The sequence below is a fragment of the Erythrolamprus reginae genome, chromosome 6, assembly GCF_031021105.1.
Source record: "Erythrolamprus reginae isolate rEryReg1 chromosome 6, rEryReg1.hap1, whole genome shotgun sequence".
Taxonomy (NCBI): Eukaryota; Metazoa; Chordata; class Lepidosauria; order Squamata; family Dipsadidae; genus Erythrolamprus; species Erythrolamprus reginae.
In genome coordinates, this window is record NC_091955.1 from 65,585,255 (window position 1) to 65,611,852 (window position 26,598).

At 39.3% G+C, this 26,598-nt stretch overlaps 2 protein-coding genes across 2 annotated transcripts; both read right to left on the reverse strand.

Annotated features, from left to right (window-relative positions):
- Nucleotides 1-503: 503 nt before the first annotated feature.
- On the reverse strand, nucleotides 504-9,794 carry MIEF1 (mitochondrial elongation factor 1). Its single transcript, XM_070756095.1, has 5 exons — nucleotides 9,703-9,794; nucleotides 7,291-7,439; nucleotides 5,869-6,049; nucleotides 5,342-5,604; nucleotides 504-4,509 (listed from the first exon to the last, which is right to left on the reverse strand). The coding sequence occupies exons 2-5, from the start codon at nucleotides 7,432-7,434 to the stop codon at nucleotides 3,703-3,705; spliced, it is 1,395 nt and encodes a 464-aa protein (XP_070612196.1). The 5' UTR covers nucleotides 7,435-7,439; nucleotides 9,703-9,794; the 3' UTR covers nucleotides 504-3,702.
- Nucleotides 9,795-9,891: 97 nt separating this feature from the next.
- On the reverse strand, nucleotides 9,892-12,040 carry MIURF (mitochondrial elongation factor 1 upstream open reading frame). Its single transcript, XM_070756096.1, has 2 exons — nucleotides 11,883-12,040; nucleotides 9,892-10,129 (listed from the first exon to the last, which is right to left on the reverse strand). The coding sequence occupies exon 2, from the start codon at nucleotides 10,102-10,104 to the stop codon at nucleotides 9,892-9,894; it is 213 nt and encodes a 70-aa protein (XP_070612197.1). The 5' UTR covers nucleotides 10,105-10,129; nucleotides 11,883-12,040.
- Nucleotides 12,041-26,598: the final 14,558 nt, after the last annotated feature.

Consider the following 26,598-nt stretch of genomic DNA (forward strand, 5'->3'; position numbering starts at 1 on the left):
GTAGTCCTTGACTAATGACAATTTGACCCCAAAATTTCTGTTGCAAAGTGAGATATTTGTTAAGTGAGCTTTGCCCCATTTTATAAACTTCCTTAACACAGATGCTATGTAAATAAATGGAGTTAATAACACAGTTGTTATGTGAATCTGGCTTTCACACTTTTTATCAGGTCACAAAAAGTGATCGTATGACCCTGGGACACTGCAGCTGTCATAAATATGAATCAGTTGATGTGTCTCAATTTTGATCACGTTACCATGGGGATGCTGCAACGGTCAGGAAAAATAGTTATGCCACTTTTTATAACTTAGAACGGTCACTAGACAAATGGTTAGTAAGTCAAGGGCTACTGTACAGGGATGCAGTTCTCTGCTTAGATCTAGACATGGTATTATAAAGGTTTGAGAACATTCTTCTTAGTAAGTATTGCAAATGAAGGTAATTACATGATTATCTGATTGTATTTTCTCTTCATAAAAATAATATAGAAAAAGGCCCAGCATATATTTAAAAAGAGCCACATGGCTGTGGAAGATTTTATTTCACAAGTTTTATACACTGTTACAGACCATTAGAATTCTCTCCTTCAACCCTTATACATTTCAGCCTGGGTAAGTGTTCCAAGCATTTTATAAAACCTGGGAGGTCACCAGTGCCAAGTGAAGAAAAAATTATTATTCAGCTAGCTGGTCATAATTGCAATTCCTACTGCTTGGCTTGACACCTATATTCCACAATGAACAGACTTGGGCTCTTGGCTTGTAACTATCAACTGCTGTCATTGGCTTCCCACTTTCCAGGGATTTAGAACAATGCCCATGTGTTGTACTTCATATTACTGAATCAATATCTATGTTCTGATTGTTGTACAGATTTTGAGCTGAAAATTAAACCTGCCAGTAATAAGTTGTCACATTCAATTCAAATGAATACTTGTAAGGTTAAGAATACTACATTTTCAATTTGAATTTTACAGCTGCCTCACAATCTGATTCACATAGAATGCAAAGTATATTACCCTCAAAAGAAAATAAGAGTAAACACATTTATTTCAGCTTGGATTTTGCACTGACGGCAGTCGCAATTTGTTGTGTTATCATCCTTATCATGAAATAGGCGTAAATATTTTTTACATATTTCAACGGGGGGGAAAATCCCAATTCATCATTACTTTGTAAGAAATAAGAGTTAAAAGATGTGAAAGTGGTGGTGGGGAAATAAAAATGGCATCTTACTGTCACAGGAAGAGCTGCTTAATGCTACATACAGTATATAATCAATCTTATAACAATTAAAAAATTGATAAAATATGTTTGCAATTTTTTAAAGTAACAGATAAATGGGAATGCAAGAGATGCTGGATTCGTCCAATTCTTGCCTCAGTTATCATTTGCTTTCCTGCTCTAAACAAACAGTAGGCCAAGAGATAAAAGGAAAAAGGGAGCAAAGATGGTGAACAATGAGCCTCATAGCGAAGTCTCTTAACTGCATAATGTCTGTGTAGGTGTTCACCAACTCATGTAGCACAGGAAGGTTGAGAATGGAGAGGAATGTATTCTGGAAACTATTATTCAGTTAAAAAAAAAAAAATCAAATATTTCCCAGGTTACAAATTGCCAGGAACTCAACTTTCTGTGTTTGGCTACAACACTCAAACTTAAATTAGGCTAATACTGATTCCATTGCTACAACATATACCATCTGTAAAAGAGAATCTGATCTCAAAATATTATGAAAAATGTTGCACTCTCCATAGCTTCAGAATTGGACCCTACACATTACAACTAAACCGAAGAGTATCTTAACATAAGCACTAGGGTTGTGTTTTGAGTGATTTGAAAGAAGCATTTTGGGCCTTACACAACTCCGTGCTATTCATTAAATTCATTTTTTCAGGCTTCCAAAATATGCCACTGCTTTATGGATTCCATTCATTAAAGTTAACACAACTTTTTAAGTAGCACCATGAAAAATGACTGGCTACTTTGTCAGAATTTATCACAGGTGTTTCTGTGCAAATAAGGACCCAAACCCCTTCTTTCAAAAAAGTTCTGAAGCATATGTAGTCTTAATAAGCACCACTCTCAACAGAAAGAATATGGAAGAGTTATGGGCAATTCCCAAAACCTGCAAATTATCTCATTATCCACTCTGCCATTTAATGTTGAGGGTGGATAGTTGAAACAAGGTAACCTTCAGAATTATATGTGTATTGTAGTAATACTTGTTATGCAGGTTTGATAGTTTCATCTCTTAAGAGTACCTCCTCTTGTTTTTTTCCCTTGGGGAACATGGAAGAAATACCAGAAGATAGCAGCATTAACAAATCATATACTCCCAAGAGATTACACATTCACCATGCCTTGCTTGTATCTGCAAAGCAAGAGATACAGCTACCGCAGCTCCTCCCTAACCGTATCATTTCTAAGAATGAATAGAGATTAAGAAGAGGGTTATATAAGTTATGTACGGAAAACCACAAAGGAGAAAATGTGCTGATAGTTTCTTGAATCCAATTGGATCAAACTGGTTAAATATATAGTATGCCACCTCCTTTCAATATAAACAGCATAATATATATTTTTTCACTTAAAACTATTTTGCTCTAGTAGAGTCTTTTCTTCGAATTGCCTGTGCCAGCATCCATACATTTGCCAGCTAGCCAATAATTTGAAGCTCAAGCAGTAATGATATGCAGTATTCAGAATTGAAAAGAGCAAAGGTGCTTCAAATTCAGAGTGGGCATTTCTGACCATCAATAACAAATACAGCAAATGGAGTTATGCCAACCAAAGCATATTTTCTTCTTCAGTTTTGCATACAGTCACCTATTAACTACTCTTCGTTACGATTTTAAGGCACAACATTTTTGAAGTGTCATAGCACTTATTCGAGAATCTTTATTTCAAGTGTCCTGCTCTGTGCCTAAGTATTTCCTAATTTCTCATACAACACATGGACAAACAATTTCAAAAGCAGTGAATATGAAATTTCTCTTCTTACATTCCTCTGCATGTTAGCAACCTGCTACCAGTTTTTCAAAGAGTGTATTGGGGGGGACCATGAATAGGCTTGTGCAGTGAAGGACTCCAATCTGGCTAAGCAGCAAGTCCTACACAATATGTACTCAGTTTTCAAAATATAGGGTTATCATCACTCTGAATGTCACATAAATTTAAGCAGCATGCAATTTAAAAAAAAACCTCCTCTAGACAATATAAATACAGCCAAGGTACAGAACTCACAAATATATATCCTGCTACAAATATTTTTCTTGAAGTTTTTCTGTCAAGGGGAAAAATAGTCACCAATCAATAGGAATGAACATTATACTTTGGAGGTTTTTAAAATTGTTAGTGGGAATTCAACACTTTTGAAATAGGAGGTAAGAATTTTCACTGCAGCAAAGTATAAAGTATAATAGGAAACAGAGCGTATGTTGGGACTCCAGCAATGGGTACATCAACAAAAACATTATAGCAAATTGAGCAGATCAAGTTGCTTCTTCCTCCAGTTCCTTGAGTGTAGTGGAACCAGACCAGTAGCACCAAGAAATCTAAAGCCCCTCCACCCCTGTTTAATAACAATAAAAATGGAGAGCCAGACTTGCAAAATAACCAGGGCAAGATGTGCATAGGTCACTCATAAGACATATTGTCATGGAAAGTAGTTCTAACACTAACTCACACTTAAGGCAGCGATTACATTTGCAGCAGAAGTTCTGGTTCTGAAAGTGAACAATAGAGAGTATAGCCTAACTCATCTACTTCTTCAGTAGTAAGCTCTGAAAACAAGTTCACCTTGGGATTTATGGCACTTGGAAGAATTCCTTCTTCCAAATAGCCAATCAGTTTTCTCAAAGCCTGAAGGAAACGGTCAGCTATGGCATCTTGTGACCAGTCAGTTTCTTCTTGAGTCAGGTGTAATATCACATTGGTAAGCTGGCTGGCAGAAAGGTGATGCAGAACTGGGTTGAGTTTACATATGGCCTTGAGGATTTTAAGGCACAAAGAACGGCAACCAGAATCATCTTGGTCCAAGGCCCGTAGGCGAGCCGTCTCTGCTGGCCGAAGGCTGAGTCGCCAGAGATTATCATATTGAGCCAGTCGATGTGGTTTGGCTACCAGTACAGAATCACCTAGGGTCACAGATGGTAAAAAATCTATTAAAAGGCGCCGATCCCGTTCGTACTGGACCTCCAGAGTTAGAGATTCGAAGGGTGCGACTGGACGGATCACATAATCTAGGAGGGATCCAATTGATGGCCAATTGATGGAGCCAGCCACTACTTTCTCAAAGGTACCACATACAGACTTGGGTGAGAGATAACCTCCCACTACACAGCGGTCCCAATAACTGCTACCACGAGGAAAATATTCTAGGTTTTCCCGACGTACTAGGCAGAAGCCAGGGATGTTCATAATGGTTTCTTCACCTGGAGTGCATGACCACAAATTCTGTTCTAGCACAAGAGGGACAATAAGTTGGATGTGATCAGCTGTCACAACCTAGCAGCGAGAGAAATAAAGAAAGCATTAAACGTCTGAGAATCGTCTAACAAGTAGCTTACTTGCCTCCCTCCTAATGTTTGCATTTGAATTTAATTTATTGTATTTCTATACTGCCCAACTCCCGAAGGATTCTGGGCGGCTTGGAATTCTCATAATTAATGGATATATCCTTGCCTTTCGTAAACTTCTGAAAACCCACCTCTGTTGTCAGGCATGGGGGAATTGAGACATCTCCCCCGGCCTATATAATTTTATTTATGGTATGTTTGTGTGTATGCCTTGCTTTTTAAATAAGGGTTTTTAAGAGATTTTTAATATTAGATTTGTGATACATTATTTCTTATTGTTGTTGTGAGCCGCCCCGAGTCTGCGGAGAGGGGCGGCATACAAATCTAATAAATAATAATAATATTCAAATTAATATGGCCACAAAGTTGGGAATAGCTAGACCAGAAGGAAGGCTGGAATACTAAGAATACTTCAGCTAAAGTCACAGAGGCAGCTACAGCAAGCTTACACAATAAATAGGTATTATTTTGAATGTCAATAGAAAAGTAGCACATATGGGCACCGTATGCTTGTCTAAAAATAACATGCCATACCATAGTTAAACAATTTGGAAATATATTTTGCTGAACAGATGTAGAAAAGACACAGAATACAAAAATGTCAATACTGGCCCCCAAAAGGGATATTTTTCTTACACAAGATCAGATTAGATACACACACAAATCAAGAGATAACCCTAAGGATAGATAGTGGGATAAATTATCTCTACCAACATTATTCTCACTAAAGAACTTTTAAACTTTTCATCCATTCAATTTACCTGTAAGTCATCACAGAGGCTACCACTCAGATACATATCACGCAAAGGCATGTCTGGCAACTTGGTACGGAGGAAACTGCGTAATTCAGCACAAATATCCACAGCAGCTTGCTTGGCTTTGATCTGTTCTTCTACAGAGATAGTCACTTTTCTCCTATAATAAGCAAACATTTTTTCTTGCAAGGACATGCGAAGGCGGGATTTCTTCAATTCTACCTGGCTTCTCTTAGCAGGTGATTTGTGCTTCAGAGGTATGATAGAATCTGTTCAGGGAATACAACAGAGAACAACTCAAAAAAGAGCCAAACATTTCATTGCAAATTGCTTGTATAAATTGTTTTAACAAACAAAATCACCTTAGCATAAGGTTTAAGGGAGAAAGAAAATCCATGGGACAATTCAGAAGCAGACATCTTTTGTTATTTAAAAGAAAATCAAATGAGACAAACTACAAAGCCATGCTAATACATTAAATCGAGCATAAAGTCAGTTCAATGTGCATATACTTTTTAAAGACTATTTCTCACCTATTTCAAAATCTGAAGCATTTGTGGGCAGAGTCTGCAGAGAACGGCTAAGATTTGTCTTCATGTCTTGGTTCAGTAATCGTGATGATGACCCAAGCCAGCTTGGTTCCTCCCAGCTTCTCTTTCCTGACTGGCTTAAATGGGTGGGGCTGGCTGGAGCACTGATTGCTCTGTCATACATCTGCAGAGAGTGAAAGTAGAATATTGATTATGTGACCTAATGAGACTTAATTTCCCTATTTCCTACTGCATTTTTTCTAACCTCAATAAATCTTGATATTCCTTAACCAACTACAGTGGTACCTCTACTTATGACCTTAATTTATTTATTTTTATTTATTTATTTATTCAAATTTTTATGCCGCCCTTCTCCTTAGACTCAGGGTAGCTTGCAATATGTTAGCAATAGCACTTTTTAAAACAGCCAGCATATTGCCCCCACAATCCGGGTCCTCATTTTACCCACCACGGAAGGATGGAAGGCTGAGTCAACCTTGAGCCGGTGATGAGATTTGAACCACTGACCTACAGATCTATAGTCAGCTTCAGTGGACTGCAGTACAGCACTCTACCTGCTGCGCCACCCCGGCTCATCTAATTTGTTCCGTGATCAGGTTCTTAAGTAGAAAAGTTTGTAAGAAGAAGCAATTTTTCCCATAGGAATCAATGTGTGCGATTGGGGAAACCATAGGGAGGGTGGAGGCCCTGTTTCCTCCCAGGAGATTCCTAAAGAGACCCTACAGAGGCTTCTCTCTGCCTTTTCCGGTTACAGTTTCGGAGGCTTGTGTTTGTAAGTGGAAAATGGTTCTTGAGAAGAGGCAAGAAAATCTTGAACACCCAGTTCTTATCTAGAAAAGCTTGTAGGTAGAGGTGTTCTTAGGTAGAGGTACCACTGTATATTATTTCTTTTAATCTTGCATTTTGTATTTTAAATGTTATGTCATACAGTACGCCTTATTTTAATTGAGATGCTTCTGACCACAAATAAACAAATATTTCTTTTTTTCCAAATATTATTTATTAATTTTTTAAAAATATAAAACTAAACAAACAACATTTAACATGCAGAGGAGCTACCATTACTCCGCTAGGTATAGAAGTCTTTCTAATACAGAAAAGAATAACTAATTATAGTTAGATCAATATAGAAAGATAAAAATTGTTAATAGCATATCTCTTAATATAGTAGTATAATATAAAATCTGCAAATTTCAGCTTTTTCGTTATACCTTTGTGTTTTAAATAATCTCAATCAATTAATAAGACTTAACCTTATCCACTGAATATCGGTATACAATATATTCAACCTGGTGAGTTTGACTTTTCTATAATTTATTTTTATATCATTAGTAATCTTTATTAACATTCCACCAATCATATACTTTCTCCCAAATTTTATTTGAATAAACAAATATTTCTTACCCGTTTTACAGCCAAGGTAGCAATCCCCAGCATAGCAGCACCTCCCACTCCCAGTACAAGTCGGGCATTGGACAATACAAAATCAATAGCCGTGCCAATCCCATTGTCATCCTTCTTTCCTTTGCGCTCTCCAGCGCCTGCCATTGCTCCTACATAGGAAAAAAACAAACAAACAGCATACTGTTCAAAATGTTCACCCTGCCATTCAGTGCTTATTTGTTTTTAATTCCATGGACTTTTACTAAGATTAAATATTTGAAGCTAATCTTATTTTAAATGTATCACCTTAAAACATGTTTTGTAATTCCAATTGTAAAAACCATAATCACATTGGTAATTAACACTATATAAATCAGTAACTAAAACCACAAACTTTAATATTAAAAATTTCACTTTCCATAAAATTAAAATGCAAACTCTATGTAGAAAAATGTAGAAAAGGCCAAATATAGTACAAATCCATGTATAAGATTATAGGTCTTATGGTCTCCAGTTAGAACTGAATTTACTTTTTAAATATGAAATTATTCTAGACATTAAAGCAATTTCCTCAACTTAGTCAATCATTCTTCCAAAGAAGGAATCTTAAAAGGAAGCATAAAAGATCATTGCAGTCATTAATATATTCAAAGGTCATTCAATATAAACAACCATAGTTTTAACTTGGGACCTTCCTATAATGTCCGGCCAAAACACCCACCTTTGGAAAATACCAGGCTGGGTAAGGTTGACTTGAAGTGGGATTTGTTCAAGACCAAGCACTAAAAATCATGTTAATATTTGACATATAAATAATACCCTCTTTCACATTAATAAACTTAGAGCTATTATGAACAGAATTCCCCAATAGCAGAGGCTAATTTAAAAAAAGAGATTTCATGGTGAAAGGGAGTTTCTGAACAAAGAGTGGCTAAAACATAATTGCATATTTAGAAGTTAAAGAGATGAAACATCTATATATATATAGGTGTAATCACTCTGGTTTACCCAAATATGGGAGGGAGCACACAGCTTCCCTTTTGCCTATTCAACAGGGAAAAAACTCAGAAGAGATCCTGTGGTCTAGAGGTTAAAGCTGCTGCCTCGCAAAGAAGATCCTACAGGTTCAAATCCTGGTTTATGGCTAGCTGAAGAGAGCAAGAGCTCAAAAAAGATCTATACTAGTCTTCCTTCCTTTTCATTATCAGCAAGAATATGCTACATACATACATACATACATACATACATACATATTCTGCCGGGCTCTCTGATAGAAGCCTCCCGAAAATTCAAGGATACAAATTTCTTTCAGACACACACACACACACACACGTTTGAAAATTCAAAACAATGTTCTTTATCACAAAAGTCAAAATAAACTAAGCACTCTTTTTGTATTGCAAAGAGCACTCTTCCCAAAACAACCAGATAGTCTGTACAATTTCCCTTAAGCAGTCATTAAGTACTTAGCCAGCAGCTTTGGAGTAACTTCACATCCCTTCTTCTTCCAAGGAAGGGAGACACACACACACACACACACACACACACACACACACACACACACACACACACACGATGCTCTGCTTTGGTTTCAAAGGCGTGAAAAAGCAACAAAGTCCAGCACACAAGATTCCTGATGAAACTGCAACAGATATTCTTCCACAATGGCCAAACCCGGCTGCTGCTATTTATAGCAGCAGCCCTAATTACTGGAGCCCCACCCAAACACAGGTAGCCTCCCTTATTTCTTGTAATATGTTCTTACTTGGTCTCTTCTACGCATAATTCTGCGCTTGCGTGGGTCCAACATGTCATCATCTGAAGCTATAGAAGATAAGGAAGATTGACTGCCTTGACTGTGTGCCAAGCCCTCCTCTGCCAAGTCACTCCCACCTTCTTCTTCGTCCGAGGAAACTAAACTCTGATCTGATTCTGTCGGCAATAACACAGGCCTGTGACATGTTGAATTTTCCCCTGCATCCACCTCCCTATTCCCTGGGGAGGTGGATGCAGAGCTGGGTCAGAGCCAACCACTACACCTACATACAAACATACATGCATACATACACACATATATAGACTAGAATAGAACTAGAATAGAACTGTAAAATTATGAACCAATATTTCAGTGGATGCCCCTTAGACAAACCAATTTCCAGAATGTAAAGGGAGTCAAAGTAAGAGTTGCCAGTACAGAAATAAAATTTAGATATAAATTTTTCCATCCTCTGTAAACATTAATATTAGCATACATAGTACATTTTTCATAATGCCAATTTCAGACATGCTAGTATTGTTTTATTATTATAAATAAAAATTAACTTCCAATTACTCAGATTAGTACTCAGTATTCTAATTACTCAGATTAGCTTTTTATCTGTACAAATAATGAATAATTAAAATTGCAAAATACATCCTCTCTCTATATTTTACCTGAAGCTTAATGCATCTGCAAAACTGAAGGAGAAATACTCCCAAGAAGAATATATGCAGGATACTTTGGAAGATTTGTTTTTTACAGATTGGCAGCAGACTTCTAATAGTGACCATTCAGTTCAAATTACTAAATAAGGAAATAAAAATAAAAGCAAAGCAATATATGTCAAAAACCAAAAGAATGTCCTAAATAAGCCCTCCAAGTTGACTGTGCAAAAAAGCCTGGCCCTTTTTCAGATGTCGCTCTTTATCTTCTGGGGACGTAAGATGCTGGTTCTTGCGAAATTCTTTCCGGATTGTGCTGAGATAGAAATCACGATCAGTGTAGCGCAAGCCACGTCCCTGACGTAACAGTGCACGATAAAGATTTAGCACGGCTTCACGGCTCCACGTGGCCATGGAGGATGAGTTGTAGAACAGTGAACTAAAGACACACAAAACAGAGAAAATAAAATAATCTCTCTCTCTCCTTTTTAGAATGCGTAATTCAGTTCTTTCATTAATCCTAAAAGAATAAAATAAATCCAGTAATACATAGCACTATTATTACTAGCACAGCTGTAACTAATTAAAAAAAATATGTGATAATTACAAAATATTACCTTCACTGCATAATAGAGACATTCATTTTATACATGATCAACAGTACAATCTGCAATGCTTTCATTTCAAACCCAGAAGGATCTTTTCATTCACAGGTTTAGCTTTCTAACTACTTAATAGTATACCTCTTCACCAAGCGAAGTGTTCCCAGTCTCCATTCAAGAAGAATGAATGAATGTTTGTTGAATGATTGCTTTACTTCTGGGATTTTAACTGTTTTATATTTTTATTGTTATAGTCTTTTTATTATTGTACACCACCCAGAGTCTGCAAGGAGTTGGGCATCTTATAAATGTAATAAATTAAATTAAATTATATCAATATTTATTATTTTAATTTCTAGACCGCCCTTCTCCCAAGACCGTGTCCCAGTGCCTTCCTTAGATATCACAACTTCTCAGGCTTGGTACTGTTGTATTTTATTGTTCAACATTTTGGAATCTTGGCAGAATCCTACTTTTTAAAAACTGGTTGGCTCCCTCAAAGCTGCAATTGGATGTCTGCAATTATTTTAAACTGAAATGTTTTTATATTGACCCATGTTTATTTTTGTTGTGAGTCGCCCTGAGTCCCTAGAGCAGTGAGGGTGCCAAAGGTGGCACGAAGAGCCATATCTGCTGGCATGCGAGCTGTTGCAGTAGCTCAGCTCCAACGTGCATGTGTGTGCTGGCCAGCTGATTTTTGGCTCACATAGAGGCTCTGGGAGGGTGTTTTTGGCTTCCAGAGTACCTCTGGAGGGAGTGGGGAGGCGATTTTACCCTCCCCCAGATCCAGGGAAGCATTTTGAGCCTGGGGAGGGTGAAACACAAGCCTACTGGGTTCACCATAAGTTGGGAAACAGGCCATTTCCAGCCTCCAGAGGGCTTCTGGGGGGGCAGGGGAAGCTGTTTTCACCCTCCCCAGGCATTGAATTATGGGTGTGGGCACTCACACATCTGCGATAACGCAAGTCCACGCTTTTTAGGCACCCGAGGAAAAAAAGATTCGCCATCACTGCTCTAGAGAGTTGGGCGGCATAGAAATATAATTATTTATTTAAATAACCTTCAGATTATGTGTGTGTGTGTGTCTGTGTACACACATACATACACACACACACTTAATTACTTAATTAATTGTATAATTAAAGGTTTTTTTCCACCTGTGTTATGCGTAGTAATTTAGCAATCATAGGGGAAAGGCCATCCTCAATTAGAGGAATATCTAGGCTCGACTTAAACCTCCCTCAACGGTAAGGAAATAGATGCCTCTTTGTAAAAATACACCGACATGTTTCCCACAAATTCAGTTATTAACTCCCCAAGCGGAACCCCAAAGATGAATTAATATGACAAAGCAGCCTGTGATAGATATCTCCTTCCATTGTAGAAGAAGGAAGGGCACGGGGGGGGGAGGGGGAGCAGAACAGGCGCCTCATAAAGAAGCTTAAAGGCCATCAGGAGAATCTAGAAAGAGAGGAGACGTTTCCTCCTTCACCCCCGATACTCTCCCGCTACTCCGAACTGGGTTTCACACCCGGAAAAAACGCAGGGAAGGCCGCGGACGGGCGAGCGGAAGGATTTTGGAGGACTCACCCGTGAGAGGGCGGGAAATCCGTCAAATCGGCGGCGACAATAAAAGAAACGGACTCGGTTTTCGATGCCTCGGAGCAAATCCGCCTCGCTCCAGAGCTCTCAAATCCCGCCTCTTCCTGTAACCGGCAAAGTTCCCAGGGTCGAACAACAATATGGCCACTTTAATTCCGGGGCATGGGTCTTATTTACCATGGAAAGCTTCTCTTCCGGAAGGGAGGGAACGGTTCAGCCAAAAAAAAAAAAGTCTCTGCGGCTACTCCGGGTCGCCCAGTGGTGGGAGATCCGGCGCGTCTGATTGGTCGTCGCTGCTGACAGCTCCATATACTGTATAAGGGCTGTCAGAGCACGACCTCAGGCTTGGCCATTTTTTTTTTTTGCTGTTTGCTGTTTTTATTCTGGAGTTGTCTAATAAAGCTGTCAACGATCACCGCTCGTCTGCCTCGTTCTTATCGGAATTTAACAACGGGAGGCGGTGTGAATTTGGGGGCCGGAGGGAGGAATACCTCAGACCTCTGGAAAAAATGTCCGTTTCGGATATACCGGGTCGAGGAGGCAAAGAACCCGGGCGAAGGGTGGCGTTTTTCTATCTTTGCTGCCGCCTAGCGCAGGGGTCTCTAACCGCTCTCATTCCCAGGTGCCCAACCAGTGTTTTCTCCCTTACAAGGTTGTCTTTCCATCGCCCATCATAGAATTCCCATTTTTGAACGCCTCAAACCCAGACATTGCATCAAATAATAACAAGGATTTTCGTCTTGGATGGGTCGTCAAAGAGTTTCCCAAGTCAAATGACTTTCCGAGAGTTTACTGTTGGAATTCGTCCACTTTAATGTTTGTTGTCACAGAGCACATAGATCCGACGGACTTCATCTGCAGAGGAATAAAAATGAAGTTGAACATCACGAGGAATTTCTTTGGAACAATTTTACCGTGTTTTCCCCAAAATAAGACCCTGTCATATCTTTTTTGAACCCTGAAATAAGTGCTTGGCCTTATTGCTATGCACTCAGGGGAGGTCTTCTTTTGGAGGAAACTGTATTGATTTATAATTGCATTTTCTTTAATTTATTTAATTTATCTGCTTTAATAGATCCAGGATTTATTGTACGTCTGGATTTATTGTAGCAGGTAAAAAGTGGATTTAATGGCGTACATTAGCAGTTCACAAATATTTTGATCTCTGGTCACCAGTAGCAGGTTTCTTCCAATATTGTTGAAACCATTGCACTAGTAGCAAAAATTGAACTGCGTGCAGCTTCATATCTCCGGCATGCACACGCATGCATCCGAGTGAGATTTTGCTTCTGTGCACATGCGCAGGAAGCAAAATCTCGTGAGGGGACGTGCACACGTGAGATTTCGGTGATTTTTTTTTTTGCTTCTGCCCATGCATGGAAGCAAAAAAAATCCCCAAAATCTCACACAAATGCGTATCCCTTCATGAGATTTTGCTTCCTGCGCATGCCCAGAAGCAAAATCTCATTCGGACGTGTGCACACGCACGCCCGAAGATGCAGAGTGCACCAGTAGCAGCAGAAACAGCAACCCCCACCTGCTGGTCACCTTTACATTCTTAAAAACAATTGAGGACTCCAGACAGCTTTGGCTTCTTTGGGATATATCTGCTGATATTTTATTTAATAATTTAAAAAGACATTTTAGAACATTTATTTATTAGTCTTCACTGAGCCCTTGAAAGGGTCTTGGGGATCCCCTGCCTGCACCTTGAGAACCACTGACCTCTGGGATTCTTTTCTAATTCTGAGGCTTGAATTGAATGAAACTCTTGCCAATTGCATTTTAGCTATGTAAGCTCAGCCCCTGCCATTCTTAGGGGTCGGAATGTCCTGTGAATCCAAATAGGATTTAAAATTCAGTCAGAACTGATGGAGTATCCTTTTCAATTTAGAACTTTTTACTACTGATATCAGAAATGTGATATTGACTGAATTTAAGTTAAACCGAGAAACATTGGAATTGGCCAAAAGTTTCTTTTTCTTCACAATTTAAGCAGTATTCAAAAAGATTCTGAATGTAACTTGTCTGCAAGTAACTCCTTTGAATTCACTGCCTATAGGACTGAATTGTTAGCTACATACTAATACCTACAATCTGACATAACTATATCCACACTATGAAGTGTAAATGTTAACAGGAAATTCATTAAGATGTTCAGTATTAGGAATAAATATTCAACCTTTGAGAAAACTGGTTAGCACACACAAGTCAACACTGAAGTCTTATTTCTTTTTATAATCATCATCAATAAGTTGCATGTTGGGAGAGTGTACACATAGGAGTTAGAAAAGAGAATATTTATAGATCAAAAATTTGTGTTGGAATGAAACTCAAGTTTGCTTTGAGCAACCAACTTTGAGATCATAGAGAGGAAGCGACATGCTAGAAAGTCAGCAGGAGGATTTCTGCACATCAAGCACCTTTTTTTATATAGATTAAGGAGCTTGCTAGAATCAAATCAACAGCGCCACCTTTTGACTGATCTATGCACAACGAACATTTTCATAACAGAAATTAAGAGAACATAAACATACAGTGGAAGGAGGCATGTACTCCGCATGTTTTTTGGTGCAAAAACAGACAAAAATTAAAGGTATCTTACAACATTGAGAAGAACTAAACCTTCCCTGGTGCCAAGAAGTAAAGATTTTCCCATTTACTTCTTGTGGAAACGACAAAGACTTTAATTGAACATGTTTTAATTCTATTCTCATTAGGACTAAAATGCAGCAAAAATGGGATATATAGTTTTTCCTTTCCTAAGTTAAGAATGCCAATTTCTTTCTGAAAATGTGTCAGCATGTGAATTTCATTTAAATAGAGCGCAATGCATTCTTTCCCAAGATGTCGCTACATCAGGGGTATTGGAATTAAATTTGTTAATTAAAGTGATATCAAACAGATGCAGAAGGGTGAGAAATAATGCTAGGGCCTGGAGAATTGCTTTCTTTTTCTCAAGAACACACCTCAGGAAAATTTTGAACAGCTTCCAAATCTATGAATATGAAAACCTTCTGTGGGGCAGAATGTTTGTAAGGCTAACCAAAATGCCAGAAAAGAGTATAGTATAAGCTTCTTAGATCACCAGAACTCTTTTCATGTTATCCTCAAAAGGGGAGGGAAATAGGGAATGAAGTCCAACATTTAACCAGAGCTTGCTGCCAGGCACTGATGGGCTGCCAAAATTTTTACTGCCACACTGTGGCTGTGGCTTATTTGTAAGTGTGGCTTGATGGTCATGTGACCGGGTAGGAGCGGCTTGACAATCATGTGACCGGAGGTGGTTTAAAGCTCATGTGATTGGGTGGGAGGGGCTTACTGACCAAGATATGTTTCCAAATAGGTGCTTGGACTTTTTCAGTTGATTAAGTCCATTATTTGAAGAGCCACAAAAAGGACAAATGATAGACAGCCTTATTTGTTGAGGAGCACAGTGACATTTTAAGGTTTTGTCCTGAACCCACAAGGCTCAGTATGATAACTGATTAGGCAAGTAGCTCAATTTTCTTTAATTGCTTTCAAGTTCAGTTCTAGATAAGGATTAAAATGATTAAAGCATTTATGGGTTAAAACATACTATTTAGTTATTTCCTATTTTAAAAGTAAGAGGAGAGGGGCAGCACAAAAGTCCAATTAATAAATAATAAATAATTAAGGATCCTATTAAGGAACTAGAGAAGGAAGGACAATAAAAAACCTGTTTAAGTATTCAATAAGTAGTGCATAAACACTGTGTGCTCCCCCCCTCCCGTGGGTACCAGGAGATCTATAGTTCAATGACAGTTTGAAAACTAAAACTTTTAGTAAAAAAAAAAAGACAAAGAATAAGACAGTGTCTTACAAATGTATGCTGGGTTAAGAGCAATATTGGATTCCTACCGGTACATTTGAGGACACCGGGGACTGGTAATAAAAATTGAGCTGCGCACGCAGTTTTGGGTGCCCTGCCCAGCATATTTTTGCTTCTGTGCATGGAGTGTTTTTTCTGAGCTCTGCTTTGCCTCAATATGCAATATCTATGCTCTGTCATTGAGCTGTGATCATTCTGGCTCTACAAAGAGAAACAATGTTCTCCCAATCATAAAACCATCCTCCTCTGCCTTTATTTATATTCTGGAATAGTCAGATAATGAGGAAAAGATGAGCAGGAGAGATACATGGACAGACGTTATCATTGATCTGATTTATCCTAGAATTGTTATCACTGGAAAAAAGGGATTTTTTACACTGATAATTAGAATTCCTTCTCTAGACCAGTGTTTCCCAACCTTGGCAATGTGAAGATATTTGGACTTCAACTCCCAGAATGCTGGCTGGGGAATTCTGGGAGTTGAAGTCCAGATATCTTCAAGTTGTTTCATAATATTTCATAATATTCGAATATTGTTTCATAATATTCGCTGAGTATGAAATATATAGTCCTCGGGTATATGCTTTCATTGTATCCCAAACCGTCTGTAAGGGTGTGTCACCGTTATTATTAATTTTTAGGAATATTGGTATTTCGTTTTCTATGTTGTTTCTGAATTTTTCTTCATTTATAATAGATTGTTTCATGGTCCATCTTTGCTGAGTTATGTTATTGGGATTTTTGTAAATTAAAAGTATGGGGCTGTGGTCAGCCCAAGAGCCCAGTATAATTTGTATTTCTTTTATCTGATTTATAATATGGGAGTTGGACCAAGCCATATCGATACGAGACCATGATTTGTGAGGGTGTGAGTAGTGAGTATATTGTATTTTCCAGGGGTTAAGGGTTCTCCATTTATCTTTAAATGTATATTCATATGCTAAATTGTCAAATGTAGTTGGAAGGTTTTTTCTTTGATGAGATTGGTGCTCTTATAATCTTTTTTCTTATCATGTATGGCATTAAAATTACCTATAATGATAAAATTGGATAAATTCATTTCATTTATTTTTTTGTGTAGTTTTGTGAAAAAATTTGATTGTTTAGTTGTAACCTTTATTATTCCCTTAGCTTGCTTAATTTTTTCTGGCTCTGGCAGAGCTTGTTGCAATTTTATAGGGTGTATCCAGTGAAGGGTTACCAAAATTTTTACTACCACAATGTTGGCGTGGCTTATGCAGGACGCCCTGCATTTTCTTTCAACATCTTTCAGTGCAAATTGGGTGCTCTGGGGTGGAGCTCCGTTTTTGCTACTCCACTGCGTTTCCCCCCATCCGGGCAGCAGCCCACCCCTGGGTGTATCCAATTTTTCAACTTTCAGTTTCCCAACATTAAGGGTGCTCAAAATTTGTGACATACCATGTTTCTCTGAAAATAAGACACTGTCTTATATTAATTTTTGCTCCAAAAGTTGTGCTACGTCTTATTTTGGGGGGGTGCCTTATATTTCTGAAATAAGACAAATTCACAGGCAGAAAAGCTAACACCCACAAAGAAAGTGTACCGTACGGTACACTTATTAAGGTACGGTACCTGTCAGTATGGCACCCACCCACACAAACGACGGCACTTATATGGTACAACAGTATACTCCCGCTATTGCAGCTTCCGGCCACCAGAGGAACTACAGTCTACGCACTGTAGTGGAGACTGTAATGGCGGTGAGACAGCAGCAGACTGTGTCTGCTGTACTGTACAGTACAAAGTGATAGAAGGGGCCAGCAGGGGACGCCACATTATTACGGTACTGCTATGAACAGCTTTGAATGGTACTGTATGTTTTTCCACCGTACCGTATGTAAACTTGACTACGCCTTATTTTCGGGGGGGTGGGGGGGTGCCTTATATTAGCAAATTCTGCAAAACCTCTGACATGCCTTACTTTCGGGGTACGTCTTATTTTCGGGGAAACAGGGTACTTTGGGAATTATAAATAATTTTTGGTTACTTTAATATAATTTAGATGTGCTTGGTAAATAACTACATAAACGTCATAACTTTTTAACATTTGGTTTATTCCATTTCACAGGTTCAGCTGTTTTTCCCTTTTTGTTAAACATTATTTTGTCTGAGAGTGTTAATACTGATGGCCTCGTTTCCCGTGAGAGTGATAACTGATCTGTAATGGATTAAAAAAAAAAAAAAAGAGAACAAGACTGGGAACATTCACTCATATGAGCAACCTAATTGGGGCTGGCAGAGACTTGTGGCTCTCTGAACTCCCAGCATTGCGAGGCATTCTAAGTTATGGCCAACTATGAAAAGAACAAAGTAACGATAATGCTAGAAACTACCCAGCAACCAGTCTAGCAAGAGACATATATCCAAAAGTGCTTGAAAAGTGGGAATGAGCTAACAGTTCTCTCTGACTCCTGTTGTAAATTCATGAACGACAATCTTGAAAAAGATCCAAGAGAGCTGGGATCAAGCCAAAAACCTATCTCTTGGTAGAGGAAAGCTACATGCCAAAGAGATTTTCACCGTGAAACTTGATAAACTATTTGACATCCTCAACTGCAAGTGTCAAATCATTTTGTGTGCCAGATTTGGCTGTTTCTGCTGGCTGCAAGAAAGCAGCTCGCATTAACTGTACCTGCCCTAAGGGTCAGAGAGACAAGATTGATTCTTTTGGCTCACACCAGATTGATTTGCCAGATGTGCCCGAGCAGAAATCACTAGGCAAAAGGCAAAAGTGGCAAGACAATGGGAGACAAAGGATTGCTAAATATAAGCAGAGAAGTAGTATTCCAGACATTTCAATATTGGCAATATGTTTGAATACCTTTTGCAGCAAATACTGCCTCAATGTGGCATGGCATGAAGTGGGTCTTCTCCGGGTCCCATCAACTAAACAATGCCGCTTGGCGGGACCCAGGGGAAGAGCCTTCTCTGTGGTGGCCCCGGCCCTCTGGAACCAACTCCCCCCAGAAATTAGAATTGCCCCCACCCTCCTTGCCTTTCGTAAGCTACTTAAAACCCACCTCTGCCGCCAGGCATGAGGGAATTGAGATACCCTTTCTCCCTAGGCATTTACAATTTTATGCATGGTATGTCTGTATGTATGTTTGGTTTTTTATATTAATGGGTTTTTAATCGTTTTTATTATTGGATTATTATTGTACGCTGTCTTATTATTGCTGTTAGCTGCCCCGAATCTCTGGAGAGGGGCGGCATACAAATCCAATCAATCAATCAATCAATCAATAAATGAAAGCTATCAGCCTGTAGCACTGCTGAGATGTTGTGGAAGACCAGGATGCTTCAATAGCGGCCTTCAGCTCTTCTGCATTGTTTGGTCTCACGTCTCTCATCTTTCTCTTGCAAATGCCCCATAGAGTACAGGTCAGGCAAGTTTGCTGGCCAATCAAGCACAGTAATCCCCTGGTCATTGAACCAGGTTTTAGTGCTTTTGGAAGTGTGGATAGGTGCCAGGTCCTGCTGGAAAATTGAAGTTAGCATCTCCATAAAGCTCATCTGCAGAAGGTACATGAAGTGCTCCCCAAATCTTCTGGTAGACGGCTGCATTGACCCTGGACTTAATGAAGCACAATGGACCCACACCCACAGACGACATGGTTCCCCAAATCAACACAGATTGGAAACTTCACACTGGACTTCAAGCGTCTTGCTGTGTGTGCCTCTCCATTCTTTCCCCATACTCTGGGTCCTTGGTTTATTTATTTATTTATTTATTAGATTTGTATGCCGCCCCTCTCCGTAGACTCGGGGCGGCTCACAACAACAATAAAACAATTCAAGACAAATCTAATAATTTAAAAACATTTTAAAAAACCCGTTATTAAAGCAGACATACACACAAACATACGATACATGAATTGTATAGGCCCGGGGGAGATGTCTCAGTTCCCCCATGCCTGAAGGCAAAGGTGGGTTTTAAGGAGTTTACGAAAGGCAAGGAGGGTGAGGGCAGTTCGAATCTCAGGGGGGAGCTGGTTCCAGAGGGTCAGGGCCACCACAGAGAAGGCTCTTCCCCTGGGACCCACCAAATGACATTGTTTAGTCGACGGGACCCGGAGAAGGCCAACTCTGTGGGACCTAATCGGTCGCTGGGATTCGTGCGGCAGAAGGCGGTCCCGGAGATATTCTGGTCCAATGCCATGAAGGGCTTTATAGGTCATAACAAATACTTTGAATTGTGACCGGAAATTGATCGGCAACCAATGCAGACTGCGGAGTGTTGGTGTAACATGGGCATATTTGGGAAAGCCCATGATTGCTCTCGCAGCTGCATTCTGTACGATCTGAAGTTTCCAGAGTTTGTATTTATTTGGGGAGCCATGCCACGCAGCATGGAGGCAGTAATTGCTGCAGAAGGGGCCCAAATGAAGTACTGAGTACATATGCATGCTTGTAGTTTTCAGAAGTCTGATATTGTTTTATGCACTATCCTTGTTTTATTGATCATATGTAATATTCTAATTTGCTGAGATGGGGAATTTGGAATTTTCATGAGCTGTACCCCATAATCACCACAATTGAAGTATCTTGCCTTGCATGTAATCTCATATTTTGCGTTTCACCTTTTAAGTTGCGTTACTGAGATGAGTGAACTTATGCACGATATTCTAATTTTTGGAGTTTCACCTGTATTCCAGACAAGTGTTTCACTCCTATTAAGCAAAGCAAGATCATTTTCAGTTTGCACTTCATTCACTACTTAGGTGAGTCCCAAGACAGCTTTGAACATCCCATAGACCTGTTGATATATAAAATTACCTACTTATTTTAATTTGTCTAGATTGTTTTCAGTATGTTATCAAACATGGGCTAGTATCCTTTTAATTATTTAAAGCTAAAAATGAGGGAGTATGATATTGGAAACTTGTGACCATAGTACAGTGGTACCTCTACTTAAGAACTTAGTTCATTCCGTGACCAGGTTCTTAAGTAGAAAAATTTATAAGTACTGTAGAAGCAATTTTCCCCATAGGAATCAATGTAAAAGCAAATAATGCATGCAAAACCATTAGGAAAGAAATAAAAGCTCGGAATTTAGGTGGGAGGAAGAAGAGGAGGAGGAGGACAGATGCTGCTAAAGGAAGAAAGTGAGGTGAAGGGAATAAAAAAAAATGCAAAACTTTAAGGCTTAAAAAAAAAAAGAGGGACTCTGAGGCGGTGAGGAGCACGCATCTCCCATACGCCCGGCGCGAAGCTGCCTCCCATACACTGCGCCAGAGAGAAACCCAGGTGGGCGAGAGAGGGGGACCTCCTACTCCTTTGACTAAAAGGCAGCTGCTGCTGCTACCTTCTTCCTCTTCCTTCCCATGCTGAAGGGCTCCCCTCTCCTCTTCCTCACTTGCTTTGTAGCTGGTGCCTTTCCTTCAATGTGGTGACTCCTCAGTTTGGCTGAAGCCAAGTTGATCCGGCCAGGGCGAAGCGCCCCCTTTTCGGGAGGCAACCTCGCACTGAGTGTGTGGGAGGCAGGGCGAGGGAGTCACCACAGCGAATTGGTTTATTCCCTCTCCAAGCACCCAGAAAAAGGAAAACTCTCCGTTTGCCCTGGGCTGCCCGGAGCGAAGGGAACATGCGGCCCACTGAGGCCATTTATCGGCCCACCAGTGAGTGACAAGAGCACAGGGAAAAGAGAGAAAGAAAGAAAAGGGAAAGAGGGGGAGGGAAGGAGAAGTGGAGAGGAATGAAGGAGGGAAGGAAGGAAGGAAAGAAGGAGAAATGGAGGGAACAAGGAAGAAAGGAAGGAAGGAAGGAAGAATGAAATGGAGGGACAGAGGAAGGAAGGACTGTTTTGGGGGGGATGTTAATTTTTCTCTCAACATACATTCAAACAACACAGTGTACCATCTAATTTTCCATGAATAAAATATGGTATTTTGTTAGTAACTAATATCAATCATCAAAATGTTGCAAAAGGTTTTTTTTCTAATTTTGTCATCCAGTTACATTCCCTCCTTAATGTTCCTTCAAAAAGTGCAACACCAATTATATTTCTAACTTATTAACCATTATGCCAAAGTGCTTCCTTCTTTCTTTATACATTTTTCATAAGCCAAGAAAACCTTGTTTAGCCAATCAGATGTCAACAAAAGAAAATTAAAAACAAAACATAAACATATATGAATTTCAGATCTTCTCCCCCCTCTAAATAGTACGTTCCCATTTTGTTTTTTACTTTAAAACAAGGTATGTGCAGTATGCATAGGGATTTGTTCATAGTTTTTTTTTTATAGTCCGGCCCTCCAACAGTCCGAGGGACAGTGAACTGGCCCCCTGTGTAAAAAGTTTGGGGACCCCTGTGTTAAAGGGTTAAATAAGGTCCAGGAGGGAAGTGTTTTTAATAGGAAAGTGAACACAAGAACAAGGGGACACAATCTGAAGTTAGTTGGGGGGAAAGATCAAAAGCAACATGAGAAAATATTATTTTACTGAAAGAGTAGTAGATCCTTGGAACAAACTTCCAGCAGACGTGGTAGATAAATCCACAGTAACTGAATTTAAACATGCCTGGGATAAACATATATCCATCCTAAGATAAAATACAGAAAATAGTATAAGGGCAGACTAGATGGACCAAGAGGTCTTTTACTGCCGTCAGACTTCTATGTTTCTATGTTGCGAACTTGAATCACACAACCATTTTGAACAGTATTGTTTCAAGTATTTTAAGAGTCTCTTTGTTTTTACAAGAACACTGCAACGTGATGCTGTCTCTACTGCTTGGACAAAAATAGGTAAGGAAATGGAGCAGAGAAAAATAGCATTTACATAAACACGTGCTCAAAGTAGATGCCCAGCCACCAACTTGTTTCTAAGTTAAACAATGTTCAGGGCTCAATTGAATGAATAGATTGTTCTTTGCTAGGCTTCTATAGCTTTTTCTGTGGGGAAATGTTCTTAAACAATCATATAGACAAACATTAGTTTTGAAAAATGATTTCCTTGAGTGTTTTTAATGTAAATATACTGCTCAAAAAATAAAGCAAACACTCAAATAACACACCCTAGATCTGAAAATGAAATATTCTCATTGAATACTTTGTTCTGTACAAAGTTGAACGGGGACAACAGCAGGTGAAATTGATTGTCAATCAATTGCCCACAAGATCATATGCTGCAATGTCTTACTGGTCAATGACTACTTCAGCTTCAACCGCAATAACACAAGAGCACGCAACAGATTCAAACTTAACACAAACCGCTCCAAACTTGACTGTAAAAAATATGATTTCAACAATCAAGTTATCGAAGCGTGGAACTCATTACCGGACTCAATAGTGTCAACCCCTAACCCTCAACATTTCTCCCTTAGACTCTCCACGATTGACCTCTCCAGGTTCCTAAGAGGCCAGTAAGGGGCGTACATAAGTGCACTGGTGTGCCTTTCGTCCCCTGTCCAATTGTCTTTCCTCTGTTTCACCTATCATATATATTCTCTTCCTTTCATATATCCTCTCCTCTAAGTTCACTTTTACCCTTATATATATTACCACATGTCTATTTTCTTCCTATGTATTTGTATATTGGACAAATGAATAAATAAATAAATAAAATAAGTGTTGCTTCCTAAGTGGACAGTTTGATTTCACAGAAGTTTGATTTACTTATATTGTGTTGTTTAAGTGTTCCCTTTATTTTTTTTGAGCAGTGTACATGCTAAGTGAAAGATAAACTAGAAATAAGCTGCTTTTTTTTTTTTTTTTGCAGTTTCATTGTTCCCTAAAATATGACGTGGAACACAGAGATTAGTCAGGGTTTATTCCTTGGAAAACAATTGTTCCAATCGGACACTCTAGGTCAGGGGCAAAGCTGGCTGGGGAATTCTGGGAGTTGAAGTCCTCTAGTCTTAAAGTTGCCAAGGTTGGAGACCCCTTCTCTAGGTAAAGTAGCAGTGCTTCTTCCCACCTGTGAAGCAGAAAATGTAGTGTAAAATAAGCTCACAGTGACTTTTTCTACTCTGTCCATAACTTTATTTGTAATGGGAGGGAAAAGACTTTGTCAATTTACATCAATATCCAGGTCATATCCTTTCTAAATTATTATATATTACAGTGTTCCCTCGATTTTCGCGGGGGATGCGTTCCGAGACTGCCGGCGAAAGTCGAATTTCCGCGAAGTAGAGATGCGGAAGTAAATACACTATTTTTGGCTATAAATAGTATCACAAGCCTTCCCTTAACACTTGAAACCCCTAAACTGCAATTTCCCATTCCCTTAGCAACCATTTAAATTAGTACTCACCATGTTTATTTATTAAGGTTTATTAAAAAAATATTTATTAAAGGCGGATGAAAGTTTGGCAATGACATATGATGTCATCGGGTGGGAAAAACCATGGTATAGGGGAAAACCCCGCAAAGTATTTTTTAATTAATATTTTTGAAAAACCGTGGTATAGACTTTTCGCGAAGTTCGAACCCGCGAAAATCGAGGGAACACTGTAATTGGATTTATATGCCGCTCCTCTCCGAGGACTCGATCTTGTTAGGTATGAATGAATAATATTAAGCAATTTAATTATAATCTTTAATATCATATTTCTGCATTCTTCTGGGTCTGGATTGTAAACTCTTAACGTTATTTGGAGCCTTTTTCAGAATCCAGTGGGCACAAAGTCAATTCATATTCTTACACTGTCATGCAGTTTGTTTAAACAACTAGGATAGATGGCTGAATCAAACTGTCACAACTGTGAGTAAAAGTGTTTGCATACTCTACACCAAGGGTGGATTCCTCCCGGTTCGGACTGGCTCTCCCAAACTGGTAGCAACCAACCTGCTGGTGATGTCACAATGTTGACACTGACCTGTTTCAGTTGGTGCCAATACATGGGCGCCACCATCTTTTTTTAAAAAAAAAAAAGGAGGGAGATTTTGATCCCCTTATACAGACCGCTGGTGAGACCACATTTGGAGTACTGTGTTCAGTTCTGGAGGCCTCACCTAAAAAAAGATATTGACAAAATTGAATGGGTCCAAAGACGGGCTAGAAGAATGGTGGAAGGTCTTAAACATAAAACGTATCAGGAAAGACTTAATGAACTCAATCTGTATAATCTGGAGGACAGAAGGAAAAGGGGGGACATGATCGAAACATTTAAATATGTCAAAGGGTTAAATAAGGTCCAGGAGGGAAGTGTTTTTAATAGGAAAGTGAACACAAGAACAAGGGGACACAATCTGAAGTTAATTGGGGGAATGATCAAAAGCAATGTGAGAAAATATTATTTCACTGAAAGAGTAGTAGATCCTTGGAACAAACTTCCAGCAGACGTGGTTGGTAAATCCACAGTAACTGAATTTAAACATGCCTGGGATAAACATATATCCATTGTAAGATAAAATACAGGAAATAGTATAAGGGCAGACTAGATGGACCATGAGGTCTTTTTCTGCCGCCAGTCTTTTATGTTTCTATGTTTCTAAAAAGTTTTTAAAAATTCTGATTTTTTTTTTAAAAAATCCTCCTGAGCCTGCACAGAAGCTGGATTTACAGCACTATGCATGTTGTTGACATCTTGTTTTTGACTTTTAATTTTTTTTAATTTTTCAGATTTTTTGGCACATGCGCGAGCACCCACGTGGCGTGGGAAGAAGCGATCTAGCAGCGAGGTAAGTAGGAATCCACCCCTGCTCTGCACCCCATTAAAAAGAGCACAGATATTTTAACACTGCATACTTTTCCATGTATGTATGTGTGTTTATTCAGAGCAGAAAGAAACCGGCTCTTACCCTCTTCCTTGAGCGTCTTCCTGTTCCCGTTGGAAATAAAAACAAGCAATCCCAGGTTCCCTTTCATTGTGTAATTTGTTTTTATTTTTTTCCTTTAAACATCCCTTTAAGGGTGAAATGAAATCCAACCATTTACAGAGAAAATGATTTCAGTATGTACACACTGATTTACCCTTACAAAATTATTAATATAGGTATTATAAATTAGACTTTAGGGGACTTCTACGTATTTGGAGAGTCCCACATAAACCTCAGCCGACACGGGCCACAAAAGCTATTTCAGTTCGCAAGTGTAAGACATCCCACATCCTTCCCTTGAGAAACAGAAGTCCTATTTTCAGGACTTCTCTCTGTGGTAATTACACAGGACAGTGGTGCATCCTTGTTGCCAAACGTCCTATTTAAGCCAATGTAGCAAGCCTAGTAACTTCAACGATGGTATAACACAATGTGCCCTATGTCCTAACACTGTAGTGCTATTAAGGCCTCTGTTTCCTCCTATAGCCACACAACTAGACTTACCAATAACGTATTTTCCCTTTTAAAGATTCTCCAAAGGTGGAAAAGCAGCTTGGAAGTAGACATTAATGAAGGCGAGAGCAATCCCTTCCTTTATTAAAGTAGCTACTGCGTTTCCCTGAAAATAAGACCCTGTCTTATATTTTTGTGGGGACCATGAAATAAGCGCTTGGCCTTATTGCCATGCACTCAAAAGCCTGATTGGGCTTATTATCAGGAGATGTCTTATTTTTGGGGAAACAGGCAGAGGTGGGCTGCTAAGGTGGAACGGTGACGTGGGCTCGCCACCTTGGCTCTGAGTGCTAGCGGAGTCCAGTGCAATTCTACTGCACCTGGGCAGGTAGCTAAATCGCATGCAGACACACAGGTGTGCCTGCTAGCGGAGTCCAGTGCAATTCTCCTACTGCACCTGCCCAGGTACAGTAGAATTGCGCTGGACTCCGCTAGCACTCAGAGCCATGGGGGCGAGCACACATCACCGTTCCACCTTAGCAGCCCACCTCTGGAAACAGGGTAGCTTTTAATGAACTTACAAGACAAAATATCTTGTCCCTTACAACCTATGCCA

What these genes read in the sequence shown, in the direction of transcription:
- MIURF (XM_070756096.1), bottom strand. Translation starts at nt 10,104, where the DNA reads ATGGCCACGTGGAGCCGTGAAGCCGTGCTAAATCTTTATCGTGCACTG.
- MIEF1 (XM_070756095.1), bottom strand. Translation starts at nt 7,434, where the DNA reads ATGGCAGGCGCTGGAGAGCGCAAAGGAAAGAAGGATGACAATGGGATT. An exon ending in CTACCTTGGCTGTAAAACGG is followed by an intron (nt 6,050 to 7,290) that starts GTAAGAAATATT and finishes CACTCTCTGCAG; the next exon opens with ATGTATGACAGAGCAATCAG. An exon ending in TGCTTCAGATTTTGAAATAG is followed by an intron (nt 5,605 to 5,868) that starts GTGAGAAATAGT and finishes TTCCCTGAACAG; the next exon opens with ATTCTATCATACCTCTGAAG.